The sequence below is a fragment of the Centropristis striata genome, chromosome 16 (genome assembly GCF_030273125.1).
Source record: "Centropristis striata isolate RG_2023a ecotype Rhode Island chromosome 16, C.striata_1.0, whole genome shotgun sequence".
Taxonomy (NCBI): domain Eukaryota; kingdom Metazoa; phylum Chordata; class Actinopteri; order Perciformes; family Serranidae; genus Centropristis; species Centropristis striata.
The window spans coordinates 451647-474190 of NC_081532.1; the positions used below are offsets into that span (position 1 = coordinate 451647).

At 39.3% G+C, this 22544-nt stretch overlaps 2 protein-coding genes across 2 annotated transcripts in view; one reads left to right on the forward strand and one right to left on the reverse strand.

Moving 5' to 3' along the window:
* Window positions 1-4205: 4205 nt before the first annotated feature.
* On the reverse strand, window positions 4206-9645 carry iqcc (IQ motif containing C). Its single transcript, XM_059352615.1, has 5 exons — window positions 9542-9645; window positions 7971-8114; window positions 7300-7620; window positions 6359-6508; window positions 4206-4457 (listed from the first exon to the last, which is right to left on the reverse strand). Exons 1-5 carry the CDS (start codon window positions 9581-9583, stop codon window positions 4422-4424), a joined length of 693 nt encoding a protein of 230 aa, XP_059208598.1. The 5' UTR covers window positions 9584-9645; the 3' UTR covers window positions 4206-4421.
* Window positions 9646-10447: 802 nt separating this feature from the next.
* The window catches only part of fancm (FA complementation group M), a 91278-nt gene continuing 79181 nt past the window's right edge, over window positions 10448-22544 (forward strand). The window contains exons 1-6 of the mRNA XM_059352593.1: window positions 10448-10781; window positions 10825-11097; window positions 13268-13564; window positions 15431-15603; window positions 18188-18265; window positions 19349-19507. Of these exons, the coding sequence (XP_059208576.1) occupies window positions 10703-10781; window positions 10825-11097; window positions 13268-13564; window positions 15431-15603; window positions 18188-18265; window positions 19349-19507 (1059 nt within the window). The 5' untranslated portion in view covers window positions 10448-10702. The remainder of the gene's footprint in view (window positions 10782-10824; window positions 11098-13267; window positions 13565-15430; window positions 15604-18187; window positions 18266-19348; window positions 19508-22544) is intronic.

Sequence of the window (22544 nt, forward strand, 5' to 3'; positions counted from 1 at the left end):
GAATCAATAATGTCACCTCCACACCACTTTTCTGCTTTTTACAAGAAATAATTGCCAAATTTATCATGCATATTAGGATTATATTAGCAAGTGGAAAGACCAGCAGGTGATGGAAACATTATTGGAATTCCTCAAGTGACATTTAAAGTAAAAATTTAGGAGCAGGACAGTGTTATTTTTGCTCTTAAATGAAATGACTTTTCATAATATTTTATTTTTATAACAGTGGACGGTGTACAGTTATGTATAAACAGACATTTTTGTAGTTTTCCGTATGCCAAAAGTATACAAAAGTTTGGAAGCAACTTAAATATTCTGTTCTCAATGTCTTCTTCTAAAACCCAGTGTGTATTGTGTGTATTTGTGGATGTGTTTACTACATGATCAGACTTTACCTTTATTGAATTGAACCATTTTCCTCCATTGACCTTTAGGGAAACATTGATGTTATCAGACCATTGGTGAATAAATGTTACCAACAGAAAAGAAGGGCTTAGTTTTAGGGTGGAGGAGACTAGGAAGAGTCACAACTTCAGTTCAAAAGTCAAAAACAAATCACAGTTTGCATTATTCTCTTTATCTCTTTGGCTTTTCAGAGTTTGGAGACAAAAATCCCAATAAATCTCAACTGTGTTCATATCTCTGACAAAAGAAACAAGAGTTCAGATTTATACATGAAGGAAAGAAGGAAACACAAAGTCTAAGCAATAAAAACCCAAAGACCTGATAATTAGACTAAAATGTGTTCTAATAAGTGACTCTTTATAGAATAATCAGGTTTAATATGTTGCAAAGTATAACAATGAAACTGATCTTTTTTTGTACCAATCTGATCTTTCTTCCAGACTTTTGTCCTCTAGTGTAGATGACTAGTTGACAGGGCTGGACTACATCTGGCATACAGGTGGGCCGGCAAGACTTTTGGGCCGAACGACTTGAAAAAACAAAAAAACAATCAGTCACGACACAGCCAGAAAATAAAAATATAAAAGAAATGCATAGAAGTAGAAATTAAGAGAAAAACAAACAACAAGCCCTTCAGGCAGATGCTGCAAAATGTGCCAAACTATCTGAAATGTTTGTTGCTGCGACTCAGCACGATGATGGAGGAATTAACCTGTAGGAGTCTATGAGAGAGGTGGAAAGATGGCAGCACCCGGCAACATGCGGTAAGAAGCAAAACATATTTCTCTGCTTGGCTCAAATATCATGAAGTCAGGTTAATAACTTTATTTTGTTAGCTTGCTAACTTTTTGAACACAGTGTAGTTTGTTTGCTACATCATCAATGTTTCGTGTATAGACGGCATCTTGTTTACAAACAGTAACAGGTGCGCACGCAGCCTGGCGGCAAGAGAGCAGTTTCTGCTGCCTCCACTATGTTTAGCATGTCTGAACTTTTAATGGAGTTTAACAGTTATGGACTTAAACTTAATGACTTAATTGGTTGAAGTTCATTGACTGGCACAGCAACATGCTAGGCTAGGCTAGCTGTTGTTACCAGTTTAACATGCTAGGCTAGCTGTTGTTACCAGTTTAACATGCTAGGCTAGCTGTTGTTACCAGTTTAACATGCTAGGCTAGCTGTTGTTACCAGTTTAACATGCTAGGCTAGGTTAGCTGTTGTAACCAGTTTAACATGCTAGGCTAGCTGTTGTTACCAGTTAAACATGCTAGGCTAGCTGTTGTTACCAGTTAAAGATGCTAGGCTAGCTGTTGTTACCAGTTAAACATGCTAGGCTAGGCTAGCTGTTGTTACCAGTTAAACATGCTAGGCTAGCTGTTGTAACCAGTTTAACATGCTAGGCTAGCTGTTGTTACCAGTTAAACATGCTAGGCTAGCTGTTGTTACCAGTTTAACATGCTAGGCTAGCTGTTGTTATCAGTTAAAGATGCTAGGCTAGCTGTTGTTACCAGTTAAACATGCTAGGCTAGCTGTTGTTACCAGTTTAACATGCTAGGCTAGCTGTTGTTACCAGTTTAACATGCTAGGCTAGCTGTTGTTACCAGTTTAACATGCTAGGCTAGCTGTTGTTACCAGTTTAACATGCTAGGCTAGCTGTTGTTACCAGTTAAACATGCTAGGCTAGCTGTTGTTACCAGTTTAACATGCTAGGCTAGCTGTTGTTACCAGTTTAACATGCTATGCTAGGCTAGCTGTTGTTACCAGTTTAACATGCTAGGCTAGGCTAGCTGTTGTTACCAGTTAAACATGCTATGCTAGGCTAGCTGTTGTTACCAGTTTAACATGCTAGGCTAGCTGTTGTTACCAGTTTAACATGCTATGCTAGGCTAGCTGTTGTTACCAGTTTAACATGCTATGCTAGGCTAGCTGTTGTTACCAGTTTAACATGCTAGGCTAGGCTAGCTGTTGTTACCAGTTTAACATGCTATGCTAGGCTAGCTGTTGTTACCAGTTTAACATGCTAGGCTAGGCTAGCTGTTGTTACCAGTTTAACATGCTAGTGCCTCGTCATAATTTCATGTTGGTCAGTCCTGTTAGTGTTTGAAGTTGATTAGCTGTTGTCAGTGCTAGCTTGATCAGTTGTTGATAGATCTGGAGTTGATAAACAAACGAGCAGTTGGACGTGAAAATTAGATTTTAGTGTGAAAGTGTTAAATGTGCTAGTAGGACATTTGTCTCTGCAGGCTAATTTGCTCACCCAAAGGGATCTTTTTAGATCTGTAAACATGTGTTTCTTAAACATTAGTAGAACACCATTTTAAAGTCAGCATGGAGTTTCCACTGTACTTTTACTCTACTGTGTGTTCTTTATTTTTCCCTGCAGGCCTGTTATCTTGCTTTGTTGTGCTGCATGTTATTGCATTTATATTAAAAAGTGAAAGTTATCCATTCTGACTTCCTGTGTTGACACTCTAGGATGAGGACAATCTTATGTAGCCTTAATGTAGTGTAGTGGAGTGACATAGTTCAGATATCTGCATGTTCAGGAGAGCACTGAGATACCTGGTGAGTGATCAGCTGCAGTGGTGGTGGGCCGGTCGGGCTGATATTTGTCCCAGTCAGTCCTGCTAGTTTACTGCTACAGTGATGAGAGTAAACAGTAAAGGCTTGTTGCTTAGCGACGGTTTGATCCAGATCTGACCAGTTGATTCAGTTTAATAGGATCTGAATACAGGAGGAACTCCTCATGTGATGAGTCACAGCTCAGTCATTGTGATCCAAACAGGAAATCTGATCTTCTGTCGCCACAACACAAACGAGTTTAGAGCCAGAGACCCTCACACACACACACACACACACACACACACACACACACACACACACACACACACACACACACACACACACACACACACACACACAGAAACAGACTCACACAGAGAAACAGACTCACACACACACACACACACACAAACAGACTCACACACAGAAACACACTCACACACACAAACAGACTCACACACAGAAACACACTCACACACAGAAACACTCTCACACACACACACACACACACACACACACACACACACAGAGAAACAGACTCACACACACACACACACACACACAGAGAAACAGACTCACACACACACACACAAACAGACTCACACACAGAAACACACTCACACACAGAAACACACTCACACACAGAAACAGACTCACACACTCATCATTATGTCATGAGACAAATATCAGTTATTATAGTGAACGAAAACTAACAAAATAACCAAAACTAGAATTGAAAAAACTTTTTTGTTTGCTGAAATAAAAAAATAAAAAATAAAAAAACTAACTGAAACTGTATTTTGTGGTTCCAAAACAAACTAAAACTAACTAAAATTATAGTGAAAATGTCCTTCGTTTTGGTCTTTGTCAACTTTTTTCATCCGTAAACCTTTTTGGTTGATATGAAATCTATTTCATCTATCTGGTTTTATGACTTAATAAACTTATTGGGGCTGAGATGGATCAGACAAAGGAAATAAAGGAAACATTTATTGTGACCTTATTGAATCTGGACCCAACAAATACCCCATTACAAAACAACTACCACTAATAAAAACTACACTACAACTAATAAAAACTAACACTAAAACTAAGCATTTTCCAAAAAATAAAAACGAATTAAAACTAGTAAACTCACTCTAAAAACTAACTAAAACTAACTGAATTTGAAAACAAAAAAATCACAGAAAATTGAAGAAAAATCCCAAACTATTATAACCTTGCTGCAGTGACAACACTTTTTTAAATTTTTTTAGAAAAATACAATTTATTCATTTCTTACATGAGCAAACAAAATACAGAATGTACAGATTTTGTCGAACACATGATAAATACCACAGAAAACTATTTATTTCAGGTGTCTTTGAATATGTACAAAATAATAAAAAGATGCTACGTGAGTTATTTCAACATTCAGACGTTCAGTCTCTAATGATCACATCCAGTTAATAACTTCAGGAGACAATCAGCCGCTCCTTCAACGACAAATACTGGAGAGAAACACAAGAAAACAGTCAGTACAAGAACATTTCACCTTAGAGGAGCTACAGCTGCACTCCAGAAAACACACACTGTAAAAAAGGTCTAAAAAACAGATAACATTTTTTTACATAAACCACCCAAATAATTACAAAAAACACACATAAAACACATAAAAAAACACACAACACACATAAAACCCCCACAAAAACACACACACACACACAAAATTACAAAAAAACATAAAAAAAAAACAAACACATAAAAACCCACTTAAAATACACAAACACACATAAAACACACAAAAATGGACAAAAATCACACAAATAAAAAACATTAAAGACAAAATATTGAATTAAAAATGCTGAATGGCAAACTGCAAAATTTGAAAAACCTGCAAAAACTTTCACTTGGTCGAGGTGTTTTTAACCTTTGCTGTAAAAGAGTTGATGCACTAATTAATTAATTAATGTGACATGTAAACTTGTGTTAAAACCAAAACTGTAGAGTTGAGCTGCAGCAGGAAACATGCTGCTTTGTCTTTCTCTGGTGCTTTCATGGACTCCAGAGGGTTAATGTGTTCAACATGCTTATTTAATAATCTGAATTTAATAATTGTCAAGGTAAATTATCTGTCCATGCAGCAAGATCATTTCCCTCAGATTTACTGTTTGATCTGGTTTTTAGCTGCTACTTGTAAACTAAAAGGTAAAATCATCTCCCTCTGCTCCTGCAGCAGTGGTTTGACATCACGTTACATTATAAATGGTTAATAATCCACTAAGAGTAAATTCTGCTCTCTCCTGGTTTAGTCGAGTTCACATTAAGTGTTTTTGTTGGCGTTCCTCCACATCCTGTTACCTTTAAACCCTCTGGATCCATGGCAGCACCAAGTTATTAGAGTTTGGGATTTTCATTAGTTTTAGTGTTAATTTAGTTGTTTTTTTTGTTTTCAAATTCAGTTAATTTGAATGAGTTTGCTAGTTTTAATTAGTTTTTATTTTTTGGAAAATGCTTAGTTTTAGTTGAGTTTTTATTAGTTGTAGTTGAGTTTTTATTAGTTGTAGTTGAGTTTTTATTAGTTGTAGTTTAGTTTTTATTAGTTGTAGTTTAGTTTTTATTAGTTGTAGTTTAGTTTTTATTAGTTTTAGTTTAGTTTTTATTAGTTGTAGTTTAGTTTTTATTAGTTGTAGTTTAGTTTTTATTAGTTGTAGTTTAGTTTTTATTAGTTGTAGTTTAGTTTTTATTAGTTGTAGTTTAGTTTTTATTAGTTTTAGTTTAGTTTTTATTAGTTTTAGTTTAGTTTTTATTAGTTGTAGTTTAGTTTTTATTAGTTGTAGTTTAGTTTTTATTAGTTGTAGTTTAGTTTTTATTAGTTGTAGTTTAGTTTTTATTAGTTGTAGTTGTTGTGTAATGGGGTATTTGTTGGGTCCAGATTCAATAAGGTCACAATAAATGTTTCCTTTATTTCCTTTGTCTGATCCATCTCAGCCCCAATAAGTTTATTAAGTCATAAAACCAGATAGATGGAATAGATTTCATATCAACCAAAAAGGTTTACGGAGGAAAAAAGTTGACAAAGACGAAAACTAAGGACATTTTACTATAATTTTAGTTAGTTTAGTTAGTTTTTAACCACAAAATACAGTTTCAGTTAGTTATCTTTTTAATAAAAACTCTTGTTTTTAGTTTTATTTCAGTTAACGAAAATGTTTTATCAACTCTAGTTTTGGTTATTTCGTTAGTTTTGGTTACTATAATAACCTTGGTGAGCAGCATGTAGGATTGATGAGGACGTCCATCAGTTAGAGAGATAAATGAAGGATTCAATCTGGACACGTCAGTCTGATGGACTCTACTGACTCATTGTTCACTTCTCTCCTGGTGACTAACAACAGGAAACATGTCTCACCTTCTTCCTGCTGTCGATGGCTTGTTGGAGCCACACCAGCTCCATGGTCAGGGTGTTTCTATGGAGACGCAGGGCCTCGGGGGTCCGGGGCCCCTCGGGGGTCCGGGGCCCCTCGGGGCTCCGGGGCCCCTGCTGAGCCCGGCAGGACTGCTGCTCACCTGAAGAGAGACGGAACATTTAACATGAGTGATGAGGCGTCTTCTCTACACCAGACACACCTGAGTTCAGCAGCAGGTGAGCAGGTTTCCTCTACAGGTAACTAACCACCACACCTTCACAATAATGTTTTTATGTTGTTTTATGTTCATATTAACCCATTTAGTCCTAAAACTGCCTGTAAAACCTCTGATTGGTGATTTTAAAATCAGCCCCTAAAACCTGAAGTTTCTCTGTAAATCCAACAGAAGTGTCAACTCTTCTACTAAATAATAGATTTTTCAGCCTCTGTAGCAGATAGAAATGAAATTCATAAAGTATCTGAGAGCTTATAGCTGTTATATCTGAGCTCCTCCGCTATAGTCGTCTTCACCATGATTTATAAGTTCTGGAAAAGTCCCATGATGCATTGGGACACTCCCACATGGATTCTGATGCATTTCATTGGCCAAGAGACCGAAAATAGGTGGAAAAAACTACAAATACTACAAAACCACGAATCCTCTTTCAGCTTTAATGGTAGAATAACACAACAGGTCCAACAGGTTTAATGGTAGAAATGAGGTGATGCTTTCCACCTTAAATTGGAGGAAACCCTGTAAGCACAGACCTTTTTTTTTTTATTTCTTCTTCTCTTTTATCTTATTTATAACCAAAAAAACTCAAAACGTGGTGGTGATTAAAGGAAGTGTTTGCTTTGTCTTGAAGTTATTTATCCATTTTGAAACGAGTCACTGCCATTAATAAACTAGTTTAAACGCCAACAATGAATAAAGAACTAGAACCTGCTCACCTCTGTGACAGAGACCAGAGTTCCTGTCCAGCTCCAGACTGCTCCACACGGTGGAGGAGTCTCCATCTTTCTCCTCCTCAGGGACTCCTTCTCTCACATCACAGTGAGTAGAACCAGAACCAGAACCAGAACCAGTCTGTGGATCATCTCTCTCTGCTTCTGTCTTCTCCAGCAGGACACCAGGTTCTCCTCTCTGACCTGATGAAGGTTCTGCTGCTGGTGGACTCCTGGGACCGCCACAGACCTCTAGACCTGGTTCTGAGGGTTCTGAAGGTTTGTTGGCAGAGCTGCTGGCTGGTAGAAACAGGCTGACCTGAAGGTGGAGGAGGAGGAAAAACATGAGAAGCTGACAAACCAAACACACACACACACACACACACACACACACACACACACACACACACACACACACACACACACACACAACAGATTAGAGCTGCAACTAACGATTATTTTCATTATGGATTAATCTGTTGATTATTAAAACGATTCATCCATTAGTTGCTTGGTCAATAAAATGTATAAACATTTTTTTTTTTCCACATGTTGTTGTGTTACAGCCTTATTCCAAAATTGATTAAATTAATTTCTAGCAAAGATATAGAAGATAAAGCTCAGTGGGGTCTGTAGAGCACGTTGAGCACCAGAGACTCAGAGACTCACAGTGGTTGTGAAGGAGGGAACAGGGAGGAGCGCCTCCTTCCACTCCACGTGGCTCAGACCTCCATCGATCTCTCTCACGATCTCCTCAAAGTCTCCTCTGGCTCCTCGGACCTCCTTCCTCACCAAGAATCCTCTGGCAGACGCCTGAAGACACGATAGTTACAATAATTAATAAACACTACAGGAAATGTTCCTCCAATCAAACACTGGTCGGCTGAGATTCTATCAACATCTCACATTAACTACTAGAATATAATAGAAATGATAATGTTATGCTTTCAATATATTAAATGGTATGAAAATAAAGTCTAACTTCTTATCTTTCGAACTGTATATTGTTTTTTTTTCAAAATCGTCTGGAGGAACATAGATGGAAGGTGATGTCATGTGTAACAAAAAATAAAGCCGTACAGTTTCATATGTACATCATGTCATTATGAGTAGCCAAATATACAGAAACCAGCAGAGACAGACACAAAAACAAACAACGAGAGCTGTCTTAGACAACAACAACCATGACAACCATATCATACAAAAATAAAAATAAATAAATAAAATAAAATAAATCATATATGATACATAGAGATAAGAGTGGGGGGAGAGCCCCTAGAGACAGCAGCATCAAGTACAGAATAACTCATGAAACCCAATACGTGTTATTGTTATTGTTATTATTATTATTATTATTATTATTATTATTATTATTATGTAGTGGGTCAGTTTAGCCAGATTATCCTGATGCTGATGTGTTTGTGTGTGAGTGAATTGCTTGTCAAGAGCACATAGTGGTGCATTTGTAGTTCTATGAGCGTTTTTACATGAAAATACACTAGATGACAGTTAGTTATTGATGTATTGAGTATATTAACTGTATATTACTGTCATTTATTCTGTATTTTGCCAGATTATGGTGATTCTGGGGTCGTGATGATGGGGCCCTTCAATATTGTTGCAAAGTGTTAATCTGGCCCTGTATGGGACACTTTCATCTCTTCACTGTAAAACAATAAAACAATCAAACAATGGGGACTGCTGAGTTTTTCTGGGTAAATTGGATGTTTCTGGGTAAACCAGATAAATATCACCGTTATTAACACACCGGGGCCGGACTTCTGTCCTTCACAATAAAATACAGAACAGAAAAAATACAGATGAACTTTTAAGATCGTTGCTGTGTTCTTACTGCTTTCTCTCATCACAGTTACTTTCATATTGTAATTATTCATGTAAATCTACATGTACACACATGGAATTGCCCACGTAGATTGTTAAATACGTATAAATCAGTTCTAGCTCCGCTGGTGGAGGAGATCTTATTCTAACTGACCGTGAAAACACCGTAAAGTGCAGCATGGTAGATGTGTCCGATGATGGAATCAGCCTCTATATAATAACAGTTAGTTCCATTAATGCTAAAAACATTAGCCGTTAGCTCCGTTCTCCGGAGGGAGCAAAAGCAGTTAAATGACCCGAATTAGCAGAAAAACACAGCTGGCTGGAACGCTGCAGGTATAAAGAAACATCTCTGTGCCAAACGGATTAAAAAAAGGTGAATTAGAAGTAATAATTACCTGAAAACAGGTGAGTATCTTCTCCCAGCTGCTCCTGTCCATTGCTATGGTTGCTATGGTAGCATGACGTCACCGCGGGCAGCGGGAAATGAAATTAACTCAAACTTTTAATTTGGTTCCGGTGTGACACTGACAAAATAAAAGCTTATTTGTTAATGTTACCACATAGATGTGTCTGTTACTATTCTTTGACTTCAACAAAAATAGAGAAAAACTTAGTGAAATATTTATTATAAACCTCATCATACTGATGGCGAAATTTCATTCATAAATGTAAATTAGGTGGGAGAAAACCGTCTTTTGTTGCTTTTCACAATGATTTCTGGGAGTACATAACTTCTATTAAAATTATCCAACAAACAACCAAAAAGCAAGTAAAACAGTTGATATTTGTGAACTATTAAATATATTACTGTGAGCGTAGAATATACATATGAAATGCTGTTGTAATGAATTGTATGTTTCTTATGTTTGAGAAACAAAGTTGTAATAAAAAATAAAAAAATACATGTGCCGGTTTAGCTCCATTAGTTAAACATATTTCCCTCAGTATAACACAGAGATTTAGTTTTTCAATGGAAACTTGTTTAAATGATCCAAATCACTGTGGAGTGAAACCGCCGTTGTGTGTTGTATTTTGGTAAGACGAGGGCGGAAGTGACGCTGTATTTATAAAAGCTTGGTTTTCCGTGAACTACAAAATAAACAAAAACATTTATTGAATGCTGCTAGTATAAAGAAGCAACTTCGTGCCATTTTTATTCATTAAAAGTGGTTAATTAGATAGAATAATTGCCTGAAACCCTGAAAACTGTCCATTGCTATGGTTGCTATGGTAACATGACGGAGCGCGGGAGATGAACTCAAACTTTTAATTTGGTTCCGGTGTTACACTAAAAAAATAAAAGCTTATTTGTTAATGTTACCACGTACATGTGCCGGTTTATCTCCATTAGCTGAACATATCGCCGTCAGTACAACACAGAGATGTTGTTTTCAATGGAAACTAGTTTAAATTACCCAAATCACTGTGGCGTCAAACCGCCGGTGTTATATTTTGGTAGGACGCGTTGCGGAAGTGACGCTGTATTTATAAACGTTATGTGACGTTGCCGCTGGTCGCATGGCTTCACTTTCTCACAAAGTTTTCTGCCACAACGGATGAAAATGAGCAGTGGCAGCAACCAGAGGACGCTGTTCCAGACCTGGGGGGGCCCCCCCCCGCAGAACAAAACGCTGTTCCAGACCTGGGGGGCCCCCCCCCCCGCAGAACAAAACTCTCCCACCGAAGAAGGAGAGCAAGAAAGCCGCTGGACGGCGCAGAACGACCCCAAACACCTCCTCACAGGTAAAAACTCCTCATAGCCTCCTATGGACTCAGGCCGGTCAGAGACAGGAGGAGCCCTCAGCTGTCTGTGAGGAGGAAGAGGAGGATGATGATGATCTGATGGTGGTGGCTGTGTATGAAGCTGAGAAGAGCCTCCAACAGCAGCTCCAACATGAAACCAACCCTGGAGGACCAGAGAGCTCTGGACCCTCTACCACCACCTGCTCAGGTGGGCACACACCTGATTCTACCTTATTAACATCCAACAGGTGTTATTGTCACTATTCTGCCCTGCAAAGTCTAACTGCAGTAACTACGCAAAGGGTTAAACTGCAAAAAAGTGTTTAAAAACCAGATCAAACAGTAAATCTAAAGGTCTAAAACCAGATCAAACAGTAAATCTAAAGGTCTAAAACCAGATCAAACAGTAAATCTAAAGGTCTAAAACCAGATCAAACAGTAAATCTAAAGGTCTAAACCAGATCAAACAGTAAATCTAAAGGTCTAAAACCAGATCAAACAGTAAATCTAAAGGTCTGAAACCAGATCAAACAGTAAATCTAAAGGTCTAAAACCAGATCAAACAGTAAATCTAAAGGTCTAAAACCAGATCAAACAGTAAATCTAAAGGTCTAAAACCAGATCAAACAGTAAATCTAAAGGTCTGAAACCAGATCAAACAGTAAATCTAAAGGTCTAAAACCAGATCAAACAGTAAATCTAAAGGTCTAAAACCAGATCAAACAGTAAATCTAAAGGTCTAAAACCAGATCAAACAGTAAATCTAAAGGTCTAAAACCAGATCAAACAGTAAATCTGAAGGTCTAAAACCAGATCAAACAGTAAATCTAAAGGTCTAAAACCAGATCAAACAGTAAATCTAAAGGTCTAAAACCAGATCAAACAGTAAATCTAAAGGTCTAAAACCAGATCAAACAGTAAATCTAAAGGTCTAAAACCAGATCAAACAGTAAATCTAAAGGTCTAAAACCAGATCAAACAGTAAATCTAAAGGTCTAAAACCAGATCAAACAGTAAATCTAAAGGTCTAAAACCAGATCAAACAGTAAATCTAAAGGTCTAAAACCAGATCAAACAGTAAATCTAAAGGTCTAAAACCAGATCAAACAGTAAATCTAAAGGTCTAAAACCAGATCAAACAGTAAATCTAAAGGTCTAAAACCAGATCAAACAGTAAATCTAAAGGTCTAAAACCAGATCAAACAGTAAATCTAAAGGTCTAAAACCAGATCAAACAGTAAATCTAAAGGTCTAAAACCAGATCAAACAGTAAATCTAAAGGTCTAAAACCAGATCAAACAGTAAATCTGAGGGAAATGATCTTGCTGCATGGACAGATAATTTACCTTGACAAGATTTATTAAATTAAGATTATTAAATCTAGAAATAAGCATGTTGAACACTTAAAATAATAAATTAACTCTTAAACCAGATAAAGTAAAGCTGCAGCAGTGATGAACTGGCCCGAGCAGAGTGACCTGATGATTATTTGGTTCTTACCAAGATAAAAAAAACTTTAGATTTAGAAGTGTTAGATCATTTATCTGGTTTAAGAGTTCATTTATTATTTGAAGTGCTGGTTTTAAAGTGTCTGAACCAAGGTTATAATAGTTTTGGATTTTTCATTCGTTTTAGTTTTAATTTCGTTGTGATTTTTTGTTTTCAAATTCAGTTAGTTTTAGGAGTGAGTTTACTAGTATTAATTAGTTTTTATTTTTTGTAAAATACTTAGTTTTAGTGTAGTTTTCATTAGTTTTAGTTTTTTAGAAATGGGGTTTTTGTTGGGTGCCAGATTCAATAAGGTCACAATAAATGTTGCCTGTTTGTCACTTTTTTCCCTGTAAATTTGTGATATTTTAAAATTAGTTTTAGTGTTAGTTTTAGTTCATTTTTTATTAGTTGTAGTTTAGTTTTTATTAGTTTTAGTTCATTTTTTATTAGTTGTAGTTTAGTTTTTGTTAGTTGTAGTTTAGTTTTTATTAGTTTTAGTGTAGTTTTTATTAGTTGTAGTTGTTGTGTAATGGGGTATTTGTTGGGTCCAGATTCAATAAGGTCACAATAAATGTTTCCTTTATTTCCTTTGTCTGATCCATCTCAGCCCCAATAAGTTTATTAAGTCATAAAACCAGAAAGATGAAATAGATTTCATATCAACCAAAAAGGTTTACCAAAACGAAGGACATTTTCACTATAATTTTAGTTAGTTTTAGTTAGTTTTGGAACCACAAAATACAGTTTCAGTTAGTTATCATAGGTTGTATTTTTATTTCAGTTAAAGAAAATGTTTTTTAACTTCTAGTTTTGGTTATTTGGTTAGTCTTCGTTAGTCTTTGTTGACTATAATAACCTTGTTCTGGACCACCTGGTTCCTCCTCCAGAGCTGCCTGGCTTCGACAGCTCCTCCGCCAGCGTCTGGATCTACCCCACCAACTTCCCCGTCAGAGAGTACCAGCTGAAGATGTCGGAGGCGGCTCTGTTCCAGAACACGCTGGTGGTGCTGCCCACCGGGCTGGGCAAGACCTTCATCGCCTCCGTGGTCATGTACAACTTCTACCGCTGGTACCCGTCCGGGAAGATCGTCTTCATGGCGCCCACCAAGCCGCTGGTGGCCCAGCAGATGGAGGCCTGCTACAACGTGATGGGGATCCCACAGGAACACATGGCTGAGCTGACTGGTAACCACACACACACACACACACACACTACACACACACACACACACACACACACACACCACAAACACTACACGTATCAATCCAGATCACATCAAAAAGACTTTATTTATTCCAGAGGGGAAATTCAGTTAGTCTGATAACTCTGGAAGAACGAGACAGCCGGACCAAAAGTCATATCCTGATATATTTAGGCTGAATATTGATATACAATATATATATATATATATATATATATAAGGACTGGACGATATATCCAATCCACTTTATTTATATAGCACGTTTATAACAAACAGAGGGTTTTCAAAATGCTGCTCAAAAACACAATAAGTAAATAACTCAATAAAAGCCAGATTAAAAAGTTAAGTAGACAAAACGCTAAAATACAATATGATAAAATAAATAAAATGCACTGACCGCACAAAATAAAATATGCATGTATACACATAAAAACCTAAAATCATAAAAAACATAAAATCAACTCTTTACGTGGTGTTAAAAGCCAACGAGAAGAGGTGGTTTTAAGAAGAGATTTTAAAAAAGAGACAGTGATATAAAAGATATATCGATATACACTGCTCAAAACAATAAAGGGAACACAACAACACAATGTAACTCCAAGTCAATCACACTTCTGTGAAATCAAACTGTCACTTAAGAAGCAACACTGATTGACAATCAGTTTCACATGCTGTTGTTCAAATAAAATAGACAACAGGTGGAAATTATAGGCAATTAGCAAGACCCCCCACCAGGAGACAGACCAGTACACCAGGAGATAGACCAGTACACCAGGAGACAGACCAGTACACCAGGAGACGTGGAGACCGCTACCTCCTCCTTAGTGCACGGAGGAGCAGGAGGAGCAGGAGGAGCACTGCCAGAGCTCTGCAACATGACCTCCTGCAGGCCACAGATGTTTCTGCTCAAAGGGTCAGAAACAGACTCCATGAGGTGGTATGAGGACGTCCACAGGTGGAGGTTGTGCTCACAGCCAACGCCGTGCAGGACGTTTGGCGTTTGAACACCAAGATGGCGTCCTGTGCTCTTCACAGATGGAAGCAGGTTCACACTGAGCTCATGAGACAGACATGACAGAGTCTGGAGACGCCGTGGAGAACGTTCTGCTGCCTGCAACAACCTCCAGTATGACCAGTTTGGCAGTGGGTCAGTAATGGTGTGGGGTGGCATGTCTTTGGGGGGCGGCACAGCCTCCATGTGCTACCAGAGGTAGCCAGACTGGCATTAGGTACCAGATGAGACCCTCAGACCCACTGTGAGACCAGATGCTGGTGCGGTTCCTCCTGGGTTCCTAATGCATGACAATGCCAGACCTCATGCGGCTGCAGTGTGTCGGCAGTTCCTGAAGACGAAGCCATTGATACTGTGGACCGGCCCGCCCGTCCCCCAGACCTGGATCTATCTGAGCACATCCGGGACATTATGTCTGGCTCCATCCACCAACACCACGTTGCACCACAGACTGTCCAGGAGTTGGCGGATGCTTTAGTCCAGGTCTGGGAGGAGATCCCTCAGGAGACCATCACCTCCACCATAACCTTTAATTTTGAGTGTGACTCCAGATCCAGACCTCCATGGGTTAATAAATTTGATTTCCATTGATAATTTTTGTGTGATTTTGTTGTCAGCACTTTCAGCTATGTAAAGAACAAAGTATTTAATAAGAATATTTCATTCATTCAGATCTAGGATGTGTTATTTTTAGTGTTCCCTTTATTATTTTGAGCAGTGTATATATCGCCCAGCCTTATGACACAGATCTGTCTTATTTCAGTCAGTATTAATATTATTATTATTATAATTATTATTATTATTATTAATAACAAGAGTTTGTGTTGTTGTGTGTAGGAACGACAGCAGCGAGGCTCCGTGAGGACGTCTGGAGGACGAAGCGTGTGTTCTTCCTCACCCCTCAGGTGATGGTCAACGACCTGTCCAGAGACACCTGTCCTGCCCAGCAGGTCAGGTGTGTGGTGATCGATGAAGCCCACAAGGCTCTGGGGAACCACGCCTACAGCCAGGTAAACACACCACGCCTACAGCCAGGTAAACTAACCACGCCTACAGCCAGGTAAACACACCAACCTACAGCCAGGTAAACACACCACGCCTACAGCCAGGTAAACACACCACGCCTACAGCCAGGTAAACACACCACGCCTACAGCCAGGTAAACACACCACGCCCACAGCCAGGTAAACACACCACGCCTACAGCCAGGTAAACACACCACGCCTACAGCCAGGTAAACACACCACGCCTACAGCCAGGTAAACACACCACGCCTACAGCCAGGTAAACACACCACGCCTACAGCCAGGTAAACACACCACGCCTACAGCCAGGTAAACACACCAACCTACAGCCAGGTAAACACACCACGCCTACAGCCAGGTAATAGACCACGCCTACAGCCAGGTAAACACACCACGCCTACAGCCAGGTAAACACACCACGCCTACAGCCAGGTAAACACACCACGCCTACAGCCAGGTAAACACACCAACCTACAGCCAGGTAAACACACCACGCCTACAGCCAGGTAAACACACCACGCCTACAGCCAGGTAAACACACCAACCTACAGCCAGGTAAACACACCAACCTACAGCCAGGTAAACACACCACGCCTACAGCCAGGTAATACACCACGCCTACAGCCAGGTAAACACACCACACCTACAGCCAGGTAAACACACCACGCCTACAGCCAGGTAAACACACCACGCCTACAGCCAGGTAAACACACCACACCTACAGCCAGGTAATAGACCACGCCTACAGCCAGGTAATAGACCACGCCTACAGCCAGGTAATAGACCACGCCTACAGCCAGGTAAACACACCACGCCTACAGCCAGGTAAACACACCACGCCTACAGCCAGGTAAACACACCAACCTACAGCCAGGTAAACTAACCACGCCCACAGCCAGGTAAACACACCACGCCTACAGCCAGGTAAACACACCACGCCTACAGCCAGGTAAACACACCACGCCTACAGCCAGGTAAACTAACCACGCCTACAGCCAGGTAAACACACCACGCCTACAGCCAGGTAAACACACCACGCCTACAGCCAGGTAAACACACCACGCCTACAGCCAGGTAAACACACCACGCCTACAGCCAGGTAAACTAACCACGCCTACAGCCAGGTAATAGACCACGCCTACAGCCAGGTAAACACAACACGCCTACAGCCAGGTAAACACACCACGCCTACAGCCAGGTAATAGACCACGCCTACAGCCAGGTAAACACACCAACCTACAGCCAGGTAAACACACCAACCTACAGCCAGGTAAACACACCAACCTACAGCCAGGTAAACACACCAACCTACAGCCAGGTAAACACACCACGCCTACAGCCAGGTAAACACACCACGCCTACAGCCAGGTAAACACACCAACATACAGCCAGGTAAACACACCAACCTACAGCCAGGTAAACTAACCACGCCTACAGCCAGGTAAACACACCACGCCTACAGCCAGGTAAACACACCACGCCTACAGCCAGGTAAACTAACCACGCCTACAGCCAGGTAAACACACCACGCCTACAGCCAGGTAAACACACCAACCTACAGCCAGGTAATAGACCACGCCTACAGCCAGGTAGGGAAATTAGTCTTCTCCCTCACAATCCTCTGGTAAAGCTGTCAGAGTTATAGTTTGGGCGTAGGACGCACAGATGATCCACCAACACCACCAACAGCCTCATTGGCTCCCATATTAAAAACGCAGGAAGATTTCTGAAAAAGGGAGATGTAACAGTTTTTTTAGATCGCTCTAACAAAGCTATTTTTTATTTTTCTTAAAAAAAACCATATGTAGACGTTCAGGAAGAACTCAGGACGCTCAAAGTGAAGTCGGATCAATGATAGGTATTATGGTTTTGCCAAAAATGCTTTCTGTTCGAGGCCAGAAATTCCAGTCTGTCCACCTCTGGCTGCTGTCACTGTTCAGGAACATTCTACAGCTGTTAATTATGTTGATTGCTCTGCTCTGATTGGTCGACCGCAAAGCCTTTGATCCTTTGATGTGATTACAGTTACAGATACACGCACACACACATGCGTGTAAGCGCGCACACTCCTCCAGATACACATGTTTCTCACACACACACACACACACACACACACATGTTGAGGTTAAAGGTCATAGGTTGCTGTATAAATAAATACTTGTAAAGGAATGCTTGTTGTAGGTGTGCTCCTTGTATATTATATAGTATCATAACATTACTAGTATTAATTGTTATAAATCTCTGAAGAATCTCATCATAGTGTACACACACCGGCAGTAGTGGCCCTTTCACTATTTACCCAGAGGACATTTTCTAGTTATTAATCTCCTCCGTTAGCTGTTTTCTTTAATCTACTTTATTACTTATGTCTTTTTTATCTACTGCTGATTTTAACGAGTCGGATTTTTCTCTTCGTCTTTTGTTTATTTTGTTTCTGGTTTCTGTAATACTTTGAGATTTCTTTATGAAAAGTGCTTTACAAATAAAATGTTTTATTATTATTATTATTATTATTAATAAAGTCTTTGGAGTGATGTAAAGTTCTGACGGTCTTCTCTCTGTTGTTCAGGTGATCCGACAGCTCAGCAGCCAGACGCTTCAGTTTAGAGTTCTGGCGCTCAGCGCTACTCCAGGAGGAGACACCAAGGTAGGAAACATAAAACTAGATCTGTGTCTGGAGATCAGTTAGTCTCTGTGGCCCAGTGGCTCCTGATGATAATAATTAAATAATCAGTTGACCTTTTGTTACAACCCAGTGTGAGTCTGGGGGTAAAGGGAATGTAACACAACACGGTGTACTATAATAAAGACATTTATTGGTTAATAGCAGACAGAAACAAGAAGTAACAGAAGGAGAACCTTCTGTTACTTCTGATAACCTGATACAGAGTGAGGAAGAGAACACACAAACTCATAAAACAGACAAACTAAAACAGAATTCCTACCTCCGTTTCCCCCCAAACTGACTTTCTGTTCAAACACAATAAATGAAAAAACTCTGTCTACGCTGATTTAATCTACACAAACACACATACATAAGTGCAACCAGCCATAAACTAGTGAACCTAACAAATGGAATAATCTACATGTGGCGCGAAGAAATGTGAAAAAGAAAAACTAAACCTAATGCCCAGAATAAACAACGACCACTATTCGAGAGCCTCAATTCTAAAGTAACACACGAGGTTCTCAAAGACCTAAACAGCAAGAGACTCTTAGTACACGGCCACGCAGAGACAAGAGAAAGGGCTTCACAGCTGCATGAAGCGTCTCTTAAGGCTGTGAAAGAATGAATGAATACTTTATTTTTGGATAGGGACAGTGCACATTAATGAACATTAATGAACATTGATAAACGTCTCTGTAAACATGACGGATTATAGCAAAGCTGCTAGTTTGCATCCGCAGTCCCTAAAAACAATAAAAATAAATACAAATATAAAAGACAGCAAGTACACAGGTAAGATGCAAATAGAGGAGACAACACAACACAACACAGCTGGAGGCAGCTGATTGGTTGGCAGAGACCGATAGAGCAGAAGGGGGCGGAGCCAGAGAAACAGCTGTCTGAGGCGTTTCCTAGCCGGGAATCCCTCTGACGGAGCTGGTGACGTCTACGGAGGTCCTGAGGAGCAGACGAGGAAAAAGGAGACAAAACAAACACACAGTAGCCCAAAGACCATAACACCTTTCCTCAGGTGTGACTCCTCCTCCTCGTCTCCTCCTCCAGGCGGTGCAGGCGGTGATCTCTAACCTCCTGATCTCCCACATGGAGCTCCGTGGTGAGGAGAGTCCAGACGTCCAGGCCCACTGCCACCAGCGCCTCCTGGACAAACTGGTGGTTCCTCCTGGGGAGACGCTGTCCAGGTACCAGGCCCGCTACCTGCAGGTAGGACCTCCTCCTCTAAACTATTATTATTATTATTATTAAACCTTTATAGTGTTAACCAGGTCAGTCTATAATGCCTTTAATAATCTGAACCAATCAGGGTTAAAGGTATTTCCCAGTCAAGTGGTTGTTTAAATGAAAAACGTTTGTTCTGTACGTCTCATTTTGGACAATTCTTTAGTGTTATTTAGCAACCAAGCTTTTGTCTGTGTGCCAAATATAAAATACTGTTCACTCTTTCACGATGTGATATATATTCTCCTATAAGTTATTGTTTGTATGAACGGCAACTAACAATTTTTTTAACAATATTTTTTATTAGTTTTCAAGTTTTACAATAAAATTAGAACAAACAAAAGTAAATGATAACATACATAAAGAATGCAGAGCAGAACCCACACACACACACACACACACACACACACACAGACACACACACACACACACACAGACACACACACACACACACACACACACACACACACACACACACATACCAGGTAGATTTGCACAAAATTATATATGTATACATACACATACATGCGTGCATTTCTAAACAACATGTACATACATATATTCTTATAAACACACCCATATACCTACACGTTAACATGTACACATAATAATAATGAAGATAATTAACATTTTATGACCCTATGTTCCAGATGCTATAATATATATACATATGGTTCAAATACAATTGTACAAATTCCTTCATCTTTCCTTTGGTAATGTCAGTCAGTCTTTCCAATCCGATGCTCTCTGATCATCTGTTCTTTTTCCATTGTTTTATAGCGGCAACTAGCCTTTAAACACTTGAGTTTTACATTTAGTATTCAGCTGTGATGCCTTTTAAACAATTCAAACCACTGCACTTGTGTAATAACATCCAGTTATACACACTTCTAACCTCACTACCGTGTTGTTGAGGTTCAGAAGAAGAACTCTGCTCTATTCTGCTTTTTATAAAAAAACTGAAGGGAGATTACAATATTTCTGTTCCAAGGGAGATAACCACAACTCATTCACCAGCCGACTCACAAACATCCACATTTCACATCACATCTGTTTAAACTATTGATGCCCTGTCTGTTCTTCAGTTAGTCTATTCTATTCTTCTTTATTTCATTGTTTCCATGACTGTATATATATATGGTTGACCTCAGCTGTTTGGTGCTGGAGAAGCTTTAACATGCAGCTTGGAAGGTGCAGCAACCCTGTAATAACTATATATTAATTAATATTTAGGTCACACTTTATTCTTTGTGATATTTTAGTTTTCTGATTGATATCAGTAATAAATCCAGCAGACTTCCTGTTTCTATGACCTCATTGTTTGTTGTTTTGTTCCCATCATGTGACTGTTTGTTTGTGTTGTGCTGCCACCTTCTGGTCACTGTTGGCTACTGTTGTAGAGAACCTTTAGTCTGGTCTCTCCTGGTCTCTCCTGGTCTCTCCTGGTCTCTCCTGGTCTCTCCTGGTCTCTCCTGGTCTCTCCTGGTCTCTCCTGGTCTCTCCTGGTCTCTCCTGGTCTCTCCTGGTCTCTGGTCTCTCCTGGTCTCTCCTGGTCTCTCCTGGTCTCTCCTGGTCTCTCCTGGTCTCTCCTGGTCTCTCCTCTGACTCTGAACTGTAAATGCTCCTCCTCCTGCGCCTCCTCCGGCTGTTGAACAGCAGGAATGTGACTCCTCCATCTGAGTTTCTGACCTGTTGAACTTCAGCTCTGTTCTCTCTTCTTCTGTCCTCTCTCATCCCTTTTACACTGTTTATTATTATAATAATAATAATAATAATAATATAACTTTCTGGCTGCTTCTTTAATTGCTTTGACTGCAAAAACCAACCGACAAAAAATAAGAAATAAATCACTAGAATGAAGCAAATTCATGCTAGAAACAAGTCAAATTATCTGCCAGTGCAGTAAGTTAATGTTTCTTTGTAAGAATTCTTTAAATAAGTAAAAATATCTACTGGAAAGACACTGGAAAAAACAATTGTATGTTGAAATAAATACAAATATTCTTATTTTGAGTAATTGTGTCTTGAAAAGACCGACTGTAGTAACATTAAAATAAGGCAGAAATACTTGAAACTAGCATGTTTTTCCTCATTCCAGTATCTGTGGGTAGATACTGGTGGTAGAAAATACTTTTGAAATATCATTTAAACTCCATGCAACTAAAACTCTCAACTGGAGCCAATATTTGAGGTAAAAACTCACCATATTCAACAGTTGAATAGATTGAAAAGCATGAAAAAGCTCACAATGTCAATCCTAAAAACAAGTCTTTACACAAGAAGATAATTAAATAAGCACATAATAATAATAATAATAGTTAAATAAGTAAATAAAGCTATGGTCAGTAGGTAAATTATACCCAGAACAAGATAATTCAGATACTATTGATAGATAGAAGAAGATAATACTTGGTGAGCTTCATGTTTTTACAGTGTTACTTTATGTTCCAGCTCCTCTTCATGTTCTGACCTGAAACCTCCTCATGAACCTGGTTTGGTCTCCAGCCGCCTGCTTTAATCTGACGGTTTACTAAACAGAGAAACTCTGCAGTCGGCTGTAAAATGAGCATCACTGCAGATTCATTCAGGCAGAATTTAATAAATGTTGATCAGATCAGAAGAATGAGGCAGTCATGCAGACGCTCTGTTGGTGCTTTTCCTCCAGTCTGGAGCTGGTTTTATCACAGACGCTGGAGAGAGAACCAGAGTTCTCCTCCTGGTTCCTCAGCTTTGTAGTTCTGAGTTTGGTATTTAGTCTAAAACCAGATCAAACAGTAAATCTAAAGGTCTAAAACCAGATCAAACAGTAAATCTAAAGGTCTAAAACCAGATCAAACAGTAAATCTAAAGGTCTAAAACCAGATCAAACAGTAAATCTAAAGGTCTAAAACCAGATCAAACAGTAAATCTAAAGGTCTAAAACCAGATCAAACAGTAAATCTAAAGGTCTAAAACCAGATCAAACAGTAAATCTAAAGGTCTAAAACCAGATCAAACAGTAAATCTAAAGGTCTAAAACCAG